General features: G+C 36.5%; 2 protein-coding genes across 2 annotated transcripts; one reads left to right on the top strand and one right to left on the bottom strand.

Annotated features, from left to right (window-relative positions):
• Positions 1-1,523: 1,523 nt before the first annotated feature.
• LOC109031881 (protein Loquacious) lies at positions 1,524-14,192 on the bottom strand. Its single transcript, XM_019043692.2, has 8 exons — positions 13,932-14,192; positions 11,179-11,334; positions 10,712-10,804; positions 9,157-9,598; positions 7,699-7,817; positions 6,742-6,891; positions 5,941-6,052; positions 1,524-4,010 (listed from the first exon to the last, which is right to left on the bottom strand). The coding sequence occupies exons 1-8, from the start codon at positions 13,941-13,943 to the stop codon at positions 3,874-3,876; spliced, it is 1,221 nt and encodes a 406-aa protein (XP_018899237.1). The 5' UTR covers positions 13,944-14,192; the 3' UTR covers positions 1,524-3,873.
• Positions 14,193-14,489: 297 nt separating this feature from the next.
• On the top strand, positions 14,490-20,197 carry Vps2 (vacuolar protein sorting 2). The gene is made up of 5 exons (XM_019043704.2): positions 14,490-14,784; positions 15,468-15,664; positions 16,715-16,890; positions 17,500-17,634; positions 18,152-20,197. The coding sequence occupies exons 2-5, from the start codon at positions 15,491-15,493 to the stop codon at positions 18,330-18,332; spliced, it is 666 nt and encodes a 221-aa protein (XP_018899249.1). The 5' UTR covers positions 14,490-14,784; positions 15,468-15,490; the 3' UTR covers positions 18,333-20,197.
• The last annotated feature ends 3 nt before the right edge of the window (positions 20,198-20,200 follow it).

Below are 20,200 nucleotides of genomic sequence, written 5' to 3'. Positions count from 1 at the left end.
TTGGCACTTCGGCTCACAAGGGGAACTTCCCAAGCTGCCGCCTCCGATCGGGCTGAAAAAATTCATACGAACTCTTTGGATGAATTTATTTGACCCGTATTTTTTTGTTTTTTCCAACGCCCCCTAGAAACCCCCCAAAAAAATTCCGGAAAGTCTTGCTTTGAGCGCTCGAGTGTATATACGTAGTATAGCATCAATATCTTATCAGTCGGCGGTGGCTCTGCGGTAGCGCGCTTGCCCGGTGTTTCAGCGGTCCCGGGTTCGAATCCCGGGCGCCGCGCCTACTTTTACGACCGAATTTTATATTCTCACACATTTTCACATCGAATCCCATTTAATACAGTGGAACTTAAAACATCAATTAATTTACAACCATCATCAAACACAAATTGATCTACGATCAATAACTTCTTCAATTTGAAGTATAGATTGTTTTGGGAGGAGGGGGGGGGGGGGATACGCGCGCGATTATCTCGCCAATCACTGTACTTTTACATTAGCCGACGACCCGCTCCGCCCCCTCACATCAACATATTTCTCCCGATCACCCGTATGCGTCATGATTTTTCCCGTCATTATCCACAAAATCATGACGCATACGGGTAATCGGGAGAAATATGTTGATGTGAGGGGGCGGAGCGGGTCGTCGGCTAATGTAAAAGTACAGTGATTGGCGAGATAATCGCGCGCGTATCCCCCCCCCTCCCAAAACAATCTATACTTCAAATTGAAGAAGTTATTGATCGTAGATCAATTTGTGTTTGATGATGGTTGTAAATTAATTGATGTTTTAAGTTCCACTGTATTAAATGGGATTCGATGTGAAAATGTGTGAGAATACAAAATTCGGTCGTAAAAAGTAGGCGCGGCGCCCGGGATTCGAACCCGGGACCGCTGTAACACCGGGCAAGCGCGCTACCGCAGAGCCACCGCCGACTGATAAGGCACTGATGCTATACTACGTATATACACTCGAGCGCTCAAAGCAAGACTTTCCGGAATTTTTTTGGGGGGTTTCTAGGGGGCGTTGGAAAAAACAAAAAAATACGGGTCAAATAAATTCATCCAAAGAGTTCGTATGAATTTTTTCAGCCCGATCGGAGGCGGCAGCTTGGGAAGTTCCCCTTGTCAGTTATTGCACTTCGTTGATGCTTTCAACAACACAGGGCAGAAAAAGAATACTGCTCAATTAAAGAGCCTGCCAAAACCATTGTAGTGCCAGATTTGATTCAAGTAGGCTCAGGTTTTCCTTGAGAGCGGGAATTCAAAATTTTTGTAACTACAGCTAAATAAAAACGATGATATCTTGGTTAGGAGCTAATTTCAGTCATTTTTATTGCATGCATCGTTTTCGACATAAACTTTTGAGCAGGATAAATATATCAGAGCGCTTCACTTTGTAAAGCTTCTGGTGACTATACATAGTATTACCTGCACATATTATTGCATGTCAATCTCATTGTAACCATGCATGACTCTCAAGTACAAAAAGATGGTAAAAAACCGATAGGAGAACTCCAAAATAGAAGTGAATACAAGTGTTTATTCTCCCAAAAACTTGCACTAATAGAAATACAAAATACAATGATGAAAATGTGACATTGCTACCACTGTTCCAAAGAAGCAAGACACACAAGATCATTGCCATTGTATTTATAATAATGATGGAGATACAGCAAAGAAAATTGTTTTTTGACATCATGAGAGCCTAACACTAAGCTATCAATATCAATTTTACCTCTAATAAAAAAAAAAAAAAAAAAAAAAATTAATTTAGAACATGAACAATATAAATGGATAAATTCACACACACATTATAAAGATACAGTAACATTCTATGTGAAAATTTCGAAGGGTAGTGGTCTTGATTTATCTGATCAGGATTAAATAATACTTTCTTATTCATGACTAAGGTAGAAATGCAAATTCAAAACATAAAAATGAGAACATAAACAAAATTGAATTGAAGAATTAACTGCTGAAATTAAAAAAGACCAAATCAATACCGATTGCTCGATTCAAAAAGTATATTCCATATGAGAAGCAATTTACTGGTTTTTTTTCACAAACCAAAGAAGTTAAGCTAGATTAAAAAGGAAAGCGAACTTTGAAGAGGAAAGAAAACTTACTTAAAATTGTACGGCTTAAATTAATTATGTATAAGCGTCTTTTCAACGCAATAGTTTCAGTGATGAAATGTAACTTATTTATCGATTTATACTGCAAACGTTCTACAAAGAAAAAGAGAGAACAACCTCTGCACTTTGCACTGAAGTAAACACTTAAATTAGTGTAGCTTAGTACATGCAACATCATGACAGACACACGATTTCTTTAGAATTGATGCGTTTCAACCGTGCAAAGTACAACTTGTTCAAAAAATGACACTTAACAACAGAGACTTTTTCCGTCAGAGATCTTCAATAACATGCACATGAAAAAATTGGACTACCTAAATACGTATAAAAATCCATTTTGACTTTTGGCTTGTCATGCTATGGTTTCTTTTTTGAAACAAGGTACAGTGGCTTTCCATAGTAAATGATTCCAAAATACGGGACAAAAACTTGCGGCTAACAAAAGATACTGGACAAGAACTAAAGAAAGTTGAGGCAAAAATAATACAAAATATACTTCTCATGGAAACAGAGGAACTCTTCTGTGAAAACGCATTTACGTAATTTCCTTGGCAAACAAAAAACCATAATCGGACAGGGATAAGATTTGATAGAAATCTATGATGAAGAATTCATCCTTATACAGTACATAAAATTAGCAAGCTCTAAAAGAGCATATATTTTATGAAACAGAAACTATTATTTCTCTAAATGATTATGAGACTTTGAAATAAACAAATGCGGATAATAGAGTGGTGATGCACTTTACGTGATGCACTTGGAAAGAATTTTTCGAAAAGGTAAATGGAATTAGTTATTCCATTGATACTAAAGCAAAACTTTAACAAAAAGATTTTCTCTGGAAAAACAGAAAGTTACACAGGTTGTGATGAGCGTTTCTCTTCATTTGATAGCAATCATGGAAAGTTTCTGATCAAGTTTTTTTTAGTTTCCACCTCTCAATAAGGAAGGGCAGGAAAGAGAAAATCTACAAGGAGGTATGTTACAGAACTGCACCACTAAACAAAGCACACAGACCAGAGGAGACGGACCATAATTTGACAAACCAGGTTCGGCAACATCTCTTTGAGAGATACTGCCTCAGCACCTACCTATCTTCTAAGAAGGCAAACGACAAAAGTCAAAAGTATTTAGTTTCAAAGAATAACATAAAAGTCACTGGTACAATAAAATAAAAGTCTGAGCCTTCCATTTTAATATAAATCCCTAGTAGATCTGTCATTAAATGAAACAATGAGCGCAAGACGGAAAACTTCAGCATTGGGAAACCCAACACGCGATTTCTTCAGAAAGAAATGAAAAAATGAAAAAAAAAAGGAGCTCTGCGAAAGAGCAGTAAAACATTGTGTTCATAATCTTTAACACTAATACCATTATCCCATGTTGAATATTCTATAAAATTATTGGCAAAAATATTCAAATAGCTCCTACAGAAAATCAACCAATATCATTGGGGCTTAGCTAAATTGTATGGAACCAATGAATAATAGAAATATGTGATTAGAACTAAATTCCTAAATTGAAATACAAGAATAGTGTCCTCACGAGTGAGGAATATTCGAAAAAATCCAGCTGTGGAATAATTTACGATAATACACCGGGTGGAGAAAAAGAAGCATGAATAATACAGAGAACCCTCACAAAAAAAAAAAGAAATATAAAGATCAAACAAAAATTGATGAAAATATTGAAACCAATAATTTCAAAGAAACTAACACAGAACCCTTTTCATGATTTAGCCCTTGGTCATGATCTTCAGGTACTCAAGAGCATTGCGGGCAGCGGCAATCTGAGCAGCCTTTGAAGTCAAACCGGTTCCGTGGCAGACAGCAACAGGAAGGGTTGCGAGCTGCACCAAGCACTGATATTTACCTGAAGTGATACAAAAACGTTTCTTAAAACCTTACTTTTTAAGCGCCTGTGCTTGCTGAAGTTATTTCTTCTGACAGCAGTAAAAGCCAATTAGAAGAGTAACAACCGCGAATATCAGATTGATTTAGTGGTCATGCCATTCAATGTGCCACCCTTAAAACATGTTGCAAAAAAATCTACGTCAAAAAAATCAATTTGTCCTGGGTGGAACCATCGAATGACAAGAGCACTAAATCAGTCTAATGGCACTCTATTATAACTAAAACTTGACTAGGCAAAAATTGGTAACTTCAAACACCTCTAACGCCAATAACTCCAGAATGTGTAAGCAGCAAGGTTGGCAGTTGTTGAAACTTTAAATTCTGATTGCTTGCAAGCAGAAAGTAAATAACTACAGACTTAACTGACAACATCTCTATGGAGCTGGACACTTAAATAGTTACCACTTCAGAAGACTTTCATGAGAAAACAGCAAAAATTGCTATCAAGGAACTATTATTTTGAATAAGTACCTTTATCAAAGTCACAAGTATGAAAGACTGCACCAGCTAAATTCCATTATTATTTTATATGACGTATGACATACTCTTATACCTTCAAAGCACAAAAGTTTTTGATGAAGAACATTTTGCTTGTATAAATTAGTCAATTAATATGCTCCAAATATTCACAAGTTTTTGATAACAATGTTGAACACGCATTTAACGAGATCTGCTGACTTTGATGTCCTGCTTATTAAAGGACAGTTCTGGCTTTGGAGTAATTCTGACACTGAATCTGACTGTGTGATGTGATCGGGTCGAATCTTGAAATCATTTTGGATTCAATGAGGAATATATACTAGTCTATCACTAAAAAAATATCTTGAACACTAGCACATCTTTGAAGGATGCAGGATGTCTACTAAAACAGGCTGACCAAAAATCGGTACTTTTTCAATGCATTACCAAGAAATTAAGTACCTCCTCAACAGAAAAATTCAGTACTTTTTCAGTGCCTCCCATTGACGAATTTCGGCAAATTTCAAAACTTTGAACTTCCTGCTCAAATTGTAACACAAATGATAAAAAAAAAAAAAAAAAAAAAATTCCGGACCTTCTTGCGAATTCCGCGCTTCTTTAATACTTTCGGACCACCCTTAAAAAATCAGTACATCCGATTTCCTGACTTTCCGACTGATAGACACCCTGTGGATGAGAATCAATTGTCCGGCTACCATTGGCAAGGTTAAATAATCAATAAATTTCTTACCACTACAGGGGGAAAAGTTTCATTGAATTTCAAAATTTCCTGCCTTTTTAGGGTAGTAGAGCAAACTTTTCTACTTTTTTTTACTTTTTCAGGGTACAAGGATCTGCGTTTTGCCTGTCCTGCACGTCATGAGCCAAATGCCCTTAAAGATCCGACTTTGGCGCCTCAATATTGGGGAACTCGGCCATCGAGGCGCCTAAAACAGTCATCGCATCGAGTTGATTTTTTCCAACTCTCAATTGCAAAGCAGCAGTTGAGTAGCTCTCTCATCTTTTTTGCAAAATTTCCTGCGCCATAATGCACATGGAAAAAGTTGATATGGTTTCTAAAATTTTAGAAAGAAGGCAGGACTCTGCTGAAGGTATTTATGTTCTATACTGGACTTTGTGCAGTCACGTCCCTTGAAATATAAAAATTCCCCACTTGAAAATTTACAGGGGTAAAATTGCTTTCAGGATGATTCGTATGATCATCAATTATTACTTTCAAGTTGATTTTCGTGTTTTAATTATGAAAGCTTCAAGTGAGTGCTATGAATCGGCACACTAAAAATTAGGTGGTTGAATTAATGAGCTGGTTTTTTCCTGAGAAACAGCAGCTGATATTTCAGCTTAATTAATGCACTCTGTTACGACTTTTTTCAGTCTTAACAATGATTATAAATTAGTTATTTGCTTACCACTGATAGATTTCTCTTCAATATCCACATAGGTCACTTCAAACTTCTGTTCAACAGCGATTTCTTGAAGAAAAGCGAAGAAGTCCAAGTTGGATTTCACAAGGGATGTATCCTGCAAATGAAATGAAATCTAAGATGAAAAACAAGTTGAACTTTTTATCTTGTTAATGATAGAACAAGCCAGAAATTCTCCTCCACGAAGAAAGTTACAAAAGTTGGCTCCTGACTTTGCTAGATTTGTCACGATTAAATGTAAATACTTTCAAACGAAATACAACAGAACCCTTTTTACAGGGCTCTCTGGCGCTCTGCAACACCTTACTGTCACAGACCTTTACCCTCCTTAAGCCCCAATGGGAGCTGATGGAAATACTGATGATTCTTTATGTAACCAATCAATTGTTAAGAATTTAAGATACTCTGACTTTCTGAAGTCCTTAGATTATCAAAACTATGTATGTCCCTCAAGAGTAACCTGGGACTGTCAACCTCACAGAACTATTATAAACAAGAATATCCACTAACGCCGAATATCCTCCAATGCCAAACGATCAAGAGTGCTTACTGTATATCAAAAAGTTTTTCATACATATAATGAAAAAACTATCATACAAGAAGAAAATACAAAATGGGATGAATAATTCTTCAAATCTATCTTGATCTCTGCATAGAATTTTTATGACTTGGTGGCATAATTTCATTGATAGAGTCTTTGAACTTAGTTTAAAGACAAATAAAAAGGATAAATGATCAAAAATAACATGGGGGGAAAAAGTTAATTAAAAGTCTATTAATTCTTACCTGAAGTTGCACCAACTTCTCTCCACTTGACAATTTTAGGTTGCGATGGAACTTAGAGATCTTGTGGCTGTATTCAGAGTTCAATGTTTTTACTTTACTGTTCTTGATTTCATCAAACTCAGTGACCAAACGGGACAGTCTCTGAATCAGCTGTTGAAAAAGATAAACGAAATTCAGGCACATTTTTGAGAAGTCTTCTGTGGAGATCAACATTTCTTTCAAAACCAAAAAGAACAGACTCATCTAAGGTATTCAACGATAAATTCCAGAATAAAAATGTAGCCTGACTATTTGCAATTAGATATTAATAGTTTTCATCAGTCATGTTCAGAAATGCCACAATTTAGCAATGAAAAATCGTGTCAAATAATCAAGGTACTACTGGATTGGTGTTTTCAAACAAGCAGAACTAATAGCTTTTGATGCATAATTTATATGGCTTGAATGTTTTTGCTTGTCTGAAACAGATCAGAGAGATATTAAAGCCAGGGCAGCCACAGGATATGGAAAACGAAATTCCCTGACATTTCCCCGACTCATTTTGGTGGAATTCCCTGACGATTGATGATATGCCAAATGGTTAATGAGACATTGTTAGGAATAGTTTTTAGACAAAATATGTTGTTTGAAATGTCAAACCCATTCTTGACAGCAAATAAAGGTGACCCAAAAATTTTCCTTGGCATTTACGTTACTTTCATTGACATTTCCAAACTATCCCTGCCTTTTTAAAATCCCCTGACTGTGGCAACCCTGTAAACCTCTCTCTCTCTTGGTAAGATCTCTCATGGCTCAGTAGAATGCATACATTATAAAACACATAATTTTACATAAGTTTGTCGAGGGACCAGCTTGGCATCTCATTAGTAATGATCAATAAGCTCATAAATGCAAGCAACACTGTCGGTTAATAAGACACTCCTGCCAAACAAGAGCTAACATGGATGTATGTCATACCTCATCATCATCGTCCAGGCCAGATGGTAACTCAGATGTTTCCATCGGGAGATCCTTCATTTTGTGCCACATCTTTGAGGCTGCTTCACGTTTAGCAAGTTTCTTGGATTTTCCAACACCTGAAATGATGCATGACAGTAGAGATACAGTGATTTTTCAATATAGAAATTGAGAAGAGAATAAGACTTTATATCTTTACAACTTGTGCACATCTTCCATGGATCTACATTTATGAAATGCTGTGATTTTGCGCCAAGAAAAAAATGGGGGAAAAAAGTAATTTTCGTTCTGAAACAAATCCGCATTCTCAATTTCATGACCCAGACAATTAGCTGCTCTAGTGATCAATAAGTATTTTTGCTCTTGATCTTTCATATTATAAACAGAGTCAACCCATAGTTTCAACCACCAAGGTTCGATATAAACAACATAATATTAGAGTGCTGTACTTTAGTTCTGACCAAGTTATCAGAATTTACAGCAGAAAATGTTCCACTTTCCTAATTTTTTGCAGGTACTTTCTCATTGACGATACTCTCTAGAAATAAATGGACACACCAAGTAATTGTCAATTGCTAAAATTGCATTGTGGGACCATCACATACCTTCCCACGGCAGAATTTTATAGAATGTAAACATAAATAGTGGAGGCATAAGCGCCAGTTAATAGTGCACATCACAGAATCGGGTGGTAAAATTTTAACCAATTAAAAATTGAATGGGATATTCCAACTTAAATGACCTTTTTCCAACTAAAATTTGATGAAAAGAAAAATAGAAAAACTTGTGGTTCCTCGCTCAAGGTGACAAGTTTTCTTGAATTTGTAAATTCCCAAATATTTCGAGATTATTAAAAAATTGAAAAATCTAGACTCTGCTCTGACTTTTTATGGGAATTATACACAGGAATGTTTGTTCCAATCAAAGCTTATGAAACATGATAAGTAAAGCAAATAATTTCATCAGCTGAAGAAAAAAAAGGGTTAACGCATCGCCTCGCTTGACGAGTATACTCGTCAGCGCGCGCGCGGGACATATCTCAGTTGACAAGTTGATTCGCAGCATCTATCGGCTTTGCTAAGCGATTTTTTTGGCAGTGTTTTTTCACTTTTCCGATAGATGGCATCTCAAGCGTCGAAATGGCGAAAAAGGCGCGGATTAACTCGTCAGCTGAGATAATGTCCTAGGCGCCCGCTGACGAGTAAACTCGTCATGTGAGGCGAATGGGTTAAAATCTAATTTTCTGACTTGAAAAGAACTTGTCATCTTGTTTGTTTATCGAGAACTTTCCACAAATACTTAAGTTGAGAAAAAAAAGAGCAACAGCTTGATTTTACCTTGAGTTACCCTGAGTAATCTCAGGAATGGATATTTTTAACTAGATGTAGTAACTCATAGAAATGTGACTTTGAAATAAATATACATAACTGCTACTTCAATCAAGTAGTAGCAACGTACCTGTTTCTTTTTGTTTGAAAATGGTGCAAACAACTGTGAATAATCTTTCATGTGGTAATCCCTCCTCGGTCTCAGTGGTGTAGGTTGGGGGTGGCCATCTACGAGCCATGCAAAGTTCTTGGAGCTGACCAATTGGGTTTGGATTGAGATCTGGATTTCTGGCATCACCAGGCATGGGCGTAGGAATGGGCGTTTTGATCAGGCCTTCAGTGTTACCGACTAACTTTTCAAGCAGAGTCCGAGCGGCGACATGCTTGGCTTCCTTTTTGGAACGCCCTGTGCCCATGGATACAATGTTCCCAACAGTAACCCTGTATCTGAACGTTGGTTCATGGATGGCTCCTTCAATCTGGACAAGCTCATACTTCGGCTGGGTCCCACGGCGGGTCAGTACTTCTTGCAAGATTGAGACGGGGGTCTTCGACGGGTGAATCATGAGCTCCTGTGAGAGAAAAGAAAAATAAACTGGTGACAAATCTAAAGGAAAAGCTGAAATACGGTACAAACTTTCTTGCTCTGCAAAAAAGCAATATTGCTTAGTTTGCCAAAGCCCGAAGATATTATCTAAATCTGAGTTTAAAAAAAAGGGGGCATGTAAATAGAGGATATGTTGCATAAAACTTGTTTTTTTTTCTTTTCTAATCAAATTAAAATGATGTCTTAATTGAGGCTTTGGGCCAAAGGATGGCTACATAGCTTTAAAATTGGAATTTTCTGACTTCCCTGAGTTCTTTCTGACCATTAGCTTAAAATATTTCCAACTTGAAGAGCGTTTGAGATTAGAAAATATAATTTTAATGACAGGACTATGCATGGAATACTAAAAAATTTGGTGCTGCCTGAATTTCTTTGTTACTCGATATAATGTACCTTACAACCCCCTATTCAGCCCGCCTCCAAAAAGCTTAGAGTAAACAGGATTTTATGAGATCAGAACCCGGAGAGACCCAAATGCCTGAGAGACTCAAATTAAGAGACTATCCATGCTTTTCAAAACGTGAATTTAAGGATAGTCGAATTCAACCAGATAAGCCATCTTTGGACTTAGATTTTCATACATATTCTTGAGAGACACTAGTTCCTAGATACGTGAGGAATTTGTTAACAAAAAAAAAAAAATTTGAGGAAAAGAAAAAATAAAGAACGATTAAGGAAATGAAGGTGAGGGTCATATCGAATGAAGAGGGTGTTCAGATGCTCCCCTTGCCATACAGCCAGTTTCTCTTTGATTTCACCTTCATTTAACTGAGCTACAGAGCCTTTTTGGTGTTGCCATTTTTCTTCTTATTCTTTTTTTTAACAACAATATACGAACGGCTTTCAGGACTATTCCTGTGTTTTAAGCCCCCCCCCCGTCTCTTCAAACCCAGCCCCTGTTGAAAATTGCTTTGCCGACCAGGAAAGCAAAGTATCCTTTACATAAAGCTGAAGCTTGCCTAACAAAAAAAGAAACACAAAAACAACTAGAGACATCCTTAGGCATGTTGAGAGCTTTTCAACATTCTTTTATATGCCCTTTCAAACGGCATCTGAATAAATTCACAGTTTCACTCACCTTCTTTGCTGCTTCTTCTAGATTTAGAGGCTCTTGAGGCTTCTCCTTCTTGTGCCTGGTAAACCGCTTTGGACCGGTTTTGTTTCCGTCAATCTGACAAAAGCAAAAGTGGATTAACATAAAAAAGAGAAGAGATTAACTGAGGGTATAACAACAGATCAATATCATCATTAATTTGTTTAAGGCCCAGCGACTTGAAATTTTCTGTAGTGGGGAATACTCAGTTTTTCCTTCAACTTTGGAGAAACTGGTTACATGATTAGCCTTTTGAAATTGAATTTTTTAACTGTGAAAGTGAAACAAATCATGATGTGAAACTGACTGAGAGCTAAGAACAAAAATTTCTTTCACTTCTTTTTCCCCACAGACAGTAAAAATGTAAACGAGATAACAAATTATACAAGATTACATTAGATAATCCTGAATATAAATTACTCGAGCATCTCATAACACAGGGAGAAGTATACCTTGTTAGCAGTTTCATCGACTTCCATCGGAGCTTCCGGATTTGTATCATTCATCGTAGTAACTTCTCCATCGCGCATCAGTTTCTTTGAGACAGCCTCTTTGTTGCGAGAGCCTTTCGGGTTTTGGGGGGATTTTGCTGCATCAATAGTCTGATCCTTTAAAAACAGGAGAAAAAATAACATTAGTATAACTAAATGATAGAGATGGTGAATTAGTCTAAAGACAAATGTTACCTTCGACTAATTGCATTAATGCATTTCCAGAGATCGCCTATCCTTTTCTTTAGGGGACGATCAACTCAAATAATGGCTTGAGGATCCACTGAGGATGGGGACAGACAGTCTCTGAAATGCGTTTGGCAACATAAATTGAAAAAACTTGAGTTTTCAAAAAATACCCTGCAATAATTTAGTTACTTCTCGTTATTTCAAACCTTCATTTCAAAGAATAACTTTTCCTCCTGACTGCAACAATGAGCCATAATTGAGAATCGAAAAGTTCAGATACAGTAACTACTTGAAATTACTTCAACCACAGCTTCGTTTCCATTATCTATTGATAAGTATCTGCTGTATCATCAGTTTATCAGTAAGCTTAATAAACCTAGGGTGATGTGACATTGATAAAATGTGATGTTTCATAGATCTTGATAGTAACGCTGGTGGAGAGGAATACTTGCTTCACTTTTAAAGTCTTAAAAATCAAGAGCTACATTCAGAAGAATGTAGATATGGGCACATACATTTCCAGTACATTACAGTACTTAGAATTCAGTGCCTATCTAACTCAAAATTAGACCAAACAGAACAAATGAGCATTGAAAAGTATTTTCCCTGGTACTTTTTAGTATTAGTCGGTTTACCTTCTCACAAAGGAGCTACTTATGGTATAAGTTTTGTGCCCACAGCAGGAGGGAAGTAAATAAAGAATTAACTCTGTTCCTTGCTGATGCTGGTGTATTGAAAAAAGGTCCATTACCAACTATGATCATAGAAGAATAACAGATAACAGCTGGAGTCAGGCTGCCACTCAATTTGTTATTAATTTTTTTGAGTTTTTCGCAGCTGAATATGAGCTGGCAACAGCTCGAAACGTTCCGCCTTGTAATGTTTCAACCATGTTTATCCATGTTATAATAACCTCCTTATTTAGTCGTGGAAGAACTATTTGGCTAGAAATCAATCAATTCCTATCTTTGACAAATAGATAAGAAACCTACTCTAAGGGCGAAGAGTAACAGACATGATTTAAAACCTATAAGCTCCAAGACGCCTCTTTCTCAAAGCTTACACTGCAAAGCAATGAACATAAGGATACCAATAAAGAGCCTCTCCTGATTTTTATCTTACGAACTAATAACAAGAGGTAGTTCTAGTGGTTGTAGCCTATGATTTCAATCTGTTTCTGCATTGGGACCTTTCTTCTGGAGGAGAGGATTGTAAGAGACTGTTGGATCGTGCTCATTATCTTTGATTCGTAAGTGGTATGCCTATATCCTCCTTATCCCATAAGGCTCAGAAGCCGTCTAATAAGCCAATGTCAGGTTGTATCAACAACTGTGACAGACGCTTCTGATGCCAGGCACACGCAGAATTTTCTTCGAGCATGGCCATGCCCTCACAGGGTTGAACTTGGTTCATTCAACTGCCCACTAACAGGCTGTCAACACTACCAGTCATGTAGTGACTGGTTAGGAGGAAAAAAGTAGGGAGGGACTCTTCACTATTTTACAGCTAGAGCTAGAAGCTCCGATTTCATGAGTTTGAATGATAATTGGGATTTGATGAGAATAAATCAGGAAAAAAAAGAGAAATAGAGCTTTGAACGGCATGGCATCAAAACTAAGGAAAAAAAAATTCATACAAATGCTCATTTTCAACTCTCAAAACTTAAAAAGATAGAGCCGCTGCTTCACCAATTTACTACTGATAAACCTATTTAATCCTGATGCCTTGGTAGAGCTGCTCAGTAATGTTCAAAATTGGGGGTAAAAGACTACTCTGATTCTTCAGAAACTGTGATCGTGAAGTAGAATCTAGTTTGATAGCAGAGATGTACAACAGCTTGAGGGTACAAATGCACCTCCACATGAAGCAAAACAGACATGTGCATGTAAACTGAAGGGTTGCTCATATCTCGTGTGCATGCCTTACACCCTTTTATCGGGTATTTTTTGCTGATCTATCAATTTTGGTGGGCTGTATGCAACCTGCGTTGCTTATATACATGATAATTAAGCAAGCCATGAGCACGGTCTCAATGGTAGTGTCTCTGTCTGAAACCCACTTGTGTAGGGAATCGTGAGTGCAAAAGAAAGGAAAGGAAACTAAATAAGAATGTGCCATTATCCATGAACTCAATGGTTGAAATTCTCGCAAAAATTTAAGGAAACTCTGGGTTTCCTGTTCGAACGGTGCGCAAATGAAGTCATTGTCCATGAGGGACGTGCAAGATTACAAATAGTGAAACATGGATGGTAAGAGGATGATTCTGGAGGAAAGGCTCAAATGTAAGATTTCTCTTTCGACCAGAATACAGAGTAAAGGCAACTCAGTTTCAGGGAATGAATTGCAAAAGTAAAGCAGACAGCGGTAGGTTGTAATGAAAAAAGGAGTGGGAAGAAACCATGAGGTACTTCCAGGCAAGGGCTGTGGACTGATGAAGTGGATGGAAAGTAAGAAAACAAGTATGAAAGAAATGTTCAAGCGTGCAAAAAATCAGCGAGGAAACAGAAAATTATTCCAATACTTACGCCTTCAACCATGTTAAAAGCTGTTAATTGAGTTTGGAGGGCTGCAATGACTGCTATCTGTCAGTCAAAAAGCTGGAAACGTACGGGTCCTCAGGGAAATTGCAAATTTGCTTTCCACTGATGATGATCAGACGCTGCGAGAATCACAAAATTGAAGACGTGTGAGTTGGGTTTCACTAAAAACCCACAAAAAATTCGTCGAAAATTTTCCTCAAGTGCCGGCGAGTTGGAAGGAAAAATGGTGGAACGCAAACGAAACGAAGAACGAAGTGTACGACGATAGTGGAGAGGTGGAGAGTGGCGGTGGCGGTGGCGGCTTGGTAGTGGTGGTGGCTGGTGTCACACACACACACGAACTAACACACACTCGTACTTCTCATTGTAATCTTATCAGTTATCTCAAAGTACTTCGAAAAGTAGAAAATAAATGCTCTTAAAGAAGATAATAATTTTCCTGATACTGGAATACAAAATTGAAAAACCAATGGGAAATAAGAGTAATGATGAAAAATAAAGCAAGTGCGACTTTTAAATTTTTTAAAATCTGGCAACTCGGCTACAAACAACAACAAACATCAACAATTACTTAACCTCGAAAGCTCGGAAAAACTTTCAAAGCTCGGTTGGTTTTTCAATATATTTTGTTTATTCATCGATAGCAAATTTTCTTTCCACCTTCGCACGATTTTTTTCGGTGACTCTGTTTGCCACAAGGATTCTTTCCATAATATAGACCGTGTCAAAACTCTTCTTAGTTTCATTGTCTTCCCGTCCTACCTGCTGGCCACTTGGTAGTTCTTTCGCTCTTTGTGGTTGGATTGAACAATTTGCACCCATCAAGTTTTATATCAAGGTAGGAATAAGCACGAACACACGTCTAATTCTGTCTATTTTGTTTCTTTTTAGTCGACTTATTTGCCTGGGCTATTCAGCCTTCTCATTTTCTTTGGTTTCATTAGGTGACACATCCTCGTCAGGCTATTAGTCATCAAAGGAAATACCCTTCCTGCTATTCATCAACTTTAATATTAGTACACCAAAGCCATTTCGTCAATTTAACTTGCAAACTCTTGTCTCTGTTGGGGACCAAGCAATTTTTTACAAGGTCATACAAACACATTGAGTATCTAGCACAGTTCATATCCACGCCCATTGCTCATGTATATGGGTTTCAAGATCGTTGATTTCATGTACCGCTTCATCAATATGTATGCCATTTAACACTAATTTCCCACTTCTGTTATAATGATGGGATCCAAATCCTGAATAATTATTGTATGAATTGAACTGAGCAATGGTTGCGTAATAATTCATTCAAAAAAATCTCCATTTTTTAAAGTGTTTACTTTTAGCCAAATAGAGCGTAGCCGTTCAGCTTCATTAATATCAAAGCGTTTCCCTGTGTACTGTGAGTAAAATATGTTACTTATAAAATTGTGAGTCAGAATTTCAATCGCATTTTTACTGGACCTTTTTAAACAAACCCACTCAATGATCTCAACAAGATATAAACGCTTGTTTTCTGTTTTTTGCCAGGTTTCTCTAGTAGCCACAGCAAGATGCCTTTAGAATGGCTGTTTGGTCGTCGTATGACACCAGAAGAAATGTTGAGGAAAAATCAACGGGCTTTGAACAAGGCAATGCGTGATCTAGATAGAGAAAAAGCTCATATGGAACAGCAAGAAAAGAAAATCATTATGGACATCAAAAAAATGGCCAAAGAAGGCCAAATGGTAAGTATGTCACTAATACTTGAACAAAGAAAGCGAACAAACATGCATCTGAAGAATAAATAAAAAAATGAATATTGTAGGTTAGAAAGAAAATTACCTAAGCATAAAATCCTGCGATTTTAATTAACTTTGAAATTCCTTAACCTATTAATTATCATTCATATGTTTCAATAGGGCACTGCCCATCATCTCCAAAGAGTGAATTGGGAACTAGAAAGTGAATGGTATAAAATTTCTGGAAAAAATTGAGAAAATCTCTGTAATAGAAGGTAAACATGTAGTTCCTTTGATAAAAATACAGCAGTTGATTTGCGAGTCGCCATTTGCTGGTCAAAGATGTCAAAGCATATGTCCGATAATCAGTAAATTAAGAAATTAAAAAGGTTTTCAAAGTCACGTGATTCTGTACCTACCTGAGTTATTACAATACTCCCTTGTTTATAAATCAGTGCTTAGTCTTCATAGTTTCAATTCATCCAAATCTTGCCCAAATGCAATATTAAGTCATCTTCAATTCAGCTTTTTTATGCAAGTAGGTCAGTTTTCACTGGTTGAATATAATCCAACGCATGTGCCGAAATATGTAGATCAAACTAAATTCATCTATTCTTATGGTCAGCACTTAAAATTGGATCATAGTTTAAACAAAGTAATTTGATCATTTCATTTTGTTCAATTGAACTAAGTGAAATTGTGAATGATTTACGTTGAAGAATGTATTCCTTAATGTTGTATTTTCACACGCCAGTTTCTTTTAAATTATTGACTAAAGATATTTCAATTATGGTACTCATGTCACTTTGACTCTAGTTAATTACTTAGCATGCCACTTACAAATTCATATTGTGCAAAAACATCTAGTTCCTTATTGAAGAATTCAGGTCTGTCCACTTCATTTAAGTATTTTCATCTGTTCTCATCTTCTCAGCGACCATATAATATAAAGTGACCTCTCCATTGCTTGAACTCATAATTTCCTATACTTGAAGAGTCCCCATGACACCTACCAATTATTTCTTACCATTAATTTTTGTTCGTAATTTTGCTCAGGAATCCGTAAAAATTATGGCAAAAGATCTAGTAAGAACGCGTCGTTATGCAAAGAAATTCATGCTAATGAAGGCTAACATCCAGGCTGTTTCCTTGAAAGTTCAAACTTTAAGATCACAAAATGCCATGGCAGATGCCATGAGAGGAGTCACCAAAGCTATGCAGAGTATGAACAGGTAAGTTGCAGAAATCTGCAATTGTTTCTGAAATGACATAAGAAAGCGGACAATGTGTTCACTTACTTTTAGCTGAGCCTACTGAAAGAGCCCTAACAGCGATCATTTGCCCTTTAGATGGCCAAATAAAATTTGGTACACGTAAGTTAATTTGATCAGATGTGAGTACTACCCATGTGCCCACATCATTGAAGCTAATTCTTCATTTGAACGATCCAGCAAAACCTATTACAAACCAGTGAATTCCCCTAAAAGAAACTAACTTGCTTTCCAGGGTGGATGCGCAGGCGTCTAAAAATCTGCCTAGCCACAGTGAAATATGTACATCTTGCAAGGTAATGCGCATTAAATAACCTGCGCAAAGCACTGGTTTTTGGTAATATTTATTCAGTTGTCTAAAGTTACTCATCTGCCTGGCATAATAGGCTTTTCCTCATAATTTTCATTTAGTTGAATATTCCTTCAAACTGCACCATCATTCACTGCCACAGTTTTTATCTCTTCTCCTAAGAAAACCATAAACTTCAATCGTAATATCTTTTTTAGATCAGTGAACACCACTCATTTATCTTGATATTGCTCCTTATATGTACCTCCTCTTGTTTTTAGACAAATGAATCTGCCACAGATTCAAAGAATTTTACAAGAATTTGAAAAACAATCTGAGATCATGGACATGAAGGAAGAAGTCATGAATGATGCAATGGACGATGCGATGGGAGACGAAGACGATGAAGAGGAAACGTAAGTACCTGTCATAGTAGATAGTATTTATCTTTATTATCAATCAGAACCCAAACTTTTTGACAGTAATGCTCTCTTTTTCTAATGAAGGAAGAAAAATACAGTAGACGAATCCCCTGCATATTAGAAATTATTTTCAAAACTTTTTTTTATTTTGGACGGATTTTGAGCATGTGGCTCATCTTCAGCGCTTCAGTGATTACGGCTACTCTCTTTCTCAAGCAGACCCCCCCCCCCCCCCCCGAGAGAAAAACGTTTTCAAAATAATAAATGAATTGTTGCCTTTTTTTATGTCCACTCTCTGCTATTATTAACTTCTCTGACACATTACATAGTTCATCCCCCCCTACCCATTTCTCCTTTTCACAATTTTGTCTCTCTTATTTAATTTTAAGTTAATTTATTACACATCATTTACAATATATTCACTTCATAAAAAAAGAAACTCCCCAAAATTTGATGCAAGATTTCTATCATTCACAAAAATGACTGATCATTCATTTTTTTCTATTCACAGCGACACTATTGTATCTCAAGTTTTGGATGAACTTGGACTACAGTTGACCGATACCCTGTCCGGATTACCTCAGGCATCAGGTTCCATCGCAGCTGGGGCCAAAACACCTGTGGCAGCACCTGCTGGCAATGATGCTGACGCTGATCTGCAAGCTCGACTCGACAATCTTCGCCGAGAATAAAATTGTGAGGGTTCCGTCCACATCCTCCAAAAAAGTCCACTAAGGGAACCATCCCTAATAACAATGGGAAGAAAACTAGCGCCAACAAAACTGCTTCAAACTAGCAAAAATGTTCAGCTCTTTATCTTTGCAACTGTAAATAATTTGGCATAGTTGACTTCTTTTGGCAATTTGCTTCCTATGATTTAAGGTCGTAAATAGGTACATGAAAATTTGAATTTATTTTATTTTATTTTTTGATTCAATGAGCAGAGGTGTATTCTGAATATATCTTTGAAAAAAACAAGCGGCTGTGCTGAAGGAATATTAGATCATGGCTGAACCAAACTGTAATATCGATTTGAAACTAAACTTGTTGTAAAAATTTTTATTTTAATGTTTTTGGAAAGAAGCATTTGGATCAATTGAATACATACATTTTTCCCCCATAAAACCGAAACTTGTGAAGTCTAAGCTAGTGAATCAATCATTCATGTATTTTTGCGCAGTTTGGTGGTTCTTGATTTTCTCTTATCTAATTCCAAAGCTCTGGTTTGTCTCAAAGTGTTTGTACCCTCATTGGAATTTCATTTCATGACAGTTGGCAATGCCCACTTGTCCAGCTTAAGGACGTTAAAGGCCAATTTAAAACATTCACACTCTAAAGCTAGGAATTACTAAAACAAGATAAATATTCTGAGCTCACTGCCAACCCTGGTCTAAATTAACCAAGTTTTGTCTATTTAGACTTTGTATCAGTGTGCAGCTACATCAGAGAGCTGAAACGGTACTCTATGGTTGAAATGTACACAGACTTAGGCTTGGACCTCAGCTTCATGTACGTTCAAAAGGGTTTCTTGTCTCATTTTACTATGAAAACCCTTTGTTGGCTATTAACTAGATTATGTTGTCTGATTATCTTCATAATCATACATGAGTGATCAAGCAATGAGTTTAGGAAGGGAAATCTAAGCTCTCTGGAATATTAGTTCATTTTTAAATATTTCAAAATTAATTTTGTCATGATAACAGTAGTATCTTGTGCAAAATGGAGTTTTACTCATCTTCAATCTTTTCAAAGCGACCAATGATGTTGCAAAGACTAATAATTTTCCTTTTCTCTTGTATTATTTCTAATCCAGCAAGAAAAGTCGATTCATGGTAGCAATTAATTCTTTTCTTGCTTTACCATTTACATTTCCTGCCTGCAAATCAAATACGAGATTAAAGCTCCTTTGACACTTGTCAAAGTAATTTAGTAAAAACCAACTGTTCTTCAGTTACCTTTTTGTCATTGGAAGTATTAAAATAGAGAAGTGTGGATTATTGAGTTTTGTGATTTCATTTTGATTAGGCTACTCGAGATTGGTAAACGCAAAATTTTCTCTGTAGCCTCATGCATTCAAAATGTCAATTATTCAAGGTACTTAAACTGTGAACTGGCTTGAAAATTCTTTGGTACAATGAAATAAGATAACAAGATGGGTCGATCAAAATTTTAACATCTTGTCCTTTTGTGTTACCAATAGTGAGCCTTACTATCCATGCAATCATGAATTTCCCCATGATCTCCCTACACTCCCACAGTTGTGTGCTAATAAGATATTCAATGCCAAAATAAAATTATTTCAATTTTACTTGGTTTTCAATACACCCCTTTCAGGTAGTTGAATTACTTTTCTCTTGGGTTTTTCCTTAGTTTCAGTACTTCATTCATTATATTTTCAATCATTTCTATCTTCTGTCCATTAGTTTTTATTTTCATCTTTTCCAATTAAATTAACAGGCTCCGCATCTGCACATTTATTGTTGAAAAACTTACTGTAATTTTTATTTGTATTAATTGAATTATTTTATTATTAAAAAGCTAATTTTTATATTGTTAATTA

The sequence above is a fragment of the Bemisia tabaci genome, chromosome 5 (genome assembly GCF_918797505.1).
Source record: "Bemisia tabaci chromosome 5, PGI_BMITA_v3".
NCBI classification, from domain to species: Eukaryota; Metazoa; Arthropoda; class Insecta; order Hemiptera; family Aleyrodidae; genus Bemisia; species Bemisia tabaci.
Note: the sequence above shows the minus strand (reverse complement) of the source record. Positions and strands in the feature narration are given on the sequence as shown.

Bases quoted from the DNA above. Each gene is read 5' to 3' on its own strand.
- LOC109031881 (XM_019043692.2), bottom strand. The intron at 6,892-7,698 runs GTATGACATACA...CTTTTTCAACAG, and splicing joins GCCTGGACGATGATGATGAG to CTGATTCAGAGACTGTCCCG. The intron at 6,053-6,741 runs GTAAGAATTAAT...TTTCATTTGCAG, and splicing joins AGAAGTTGGTGCAACTTCAG to GATACATCCCTTGTGAAATC.
- Vps2 (XM_019043704.2), top strand. From the start codon at position 15,491: ATGCCTTTAGAATGGCTGTTTGGTCGTCGTATGACACCAGAAGAAATG. The intron at 16,891-17,499 runs GTAAGTTGCAGA...TCTTGTTTTTAG, and splicing joins GCTATGCAGAGTATGAACAG to ACAAATGAATCTGCCACAGA. The intron at 17,635-18,151 runs GTAAGTACCTGT...TTCTATTCACAG, and splicing joins GAAGACGATGAAGAGGAAAC to CGACACTATTGTATCTCAAG.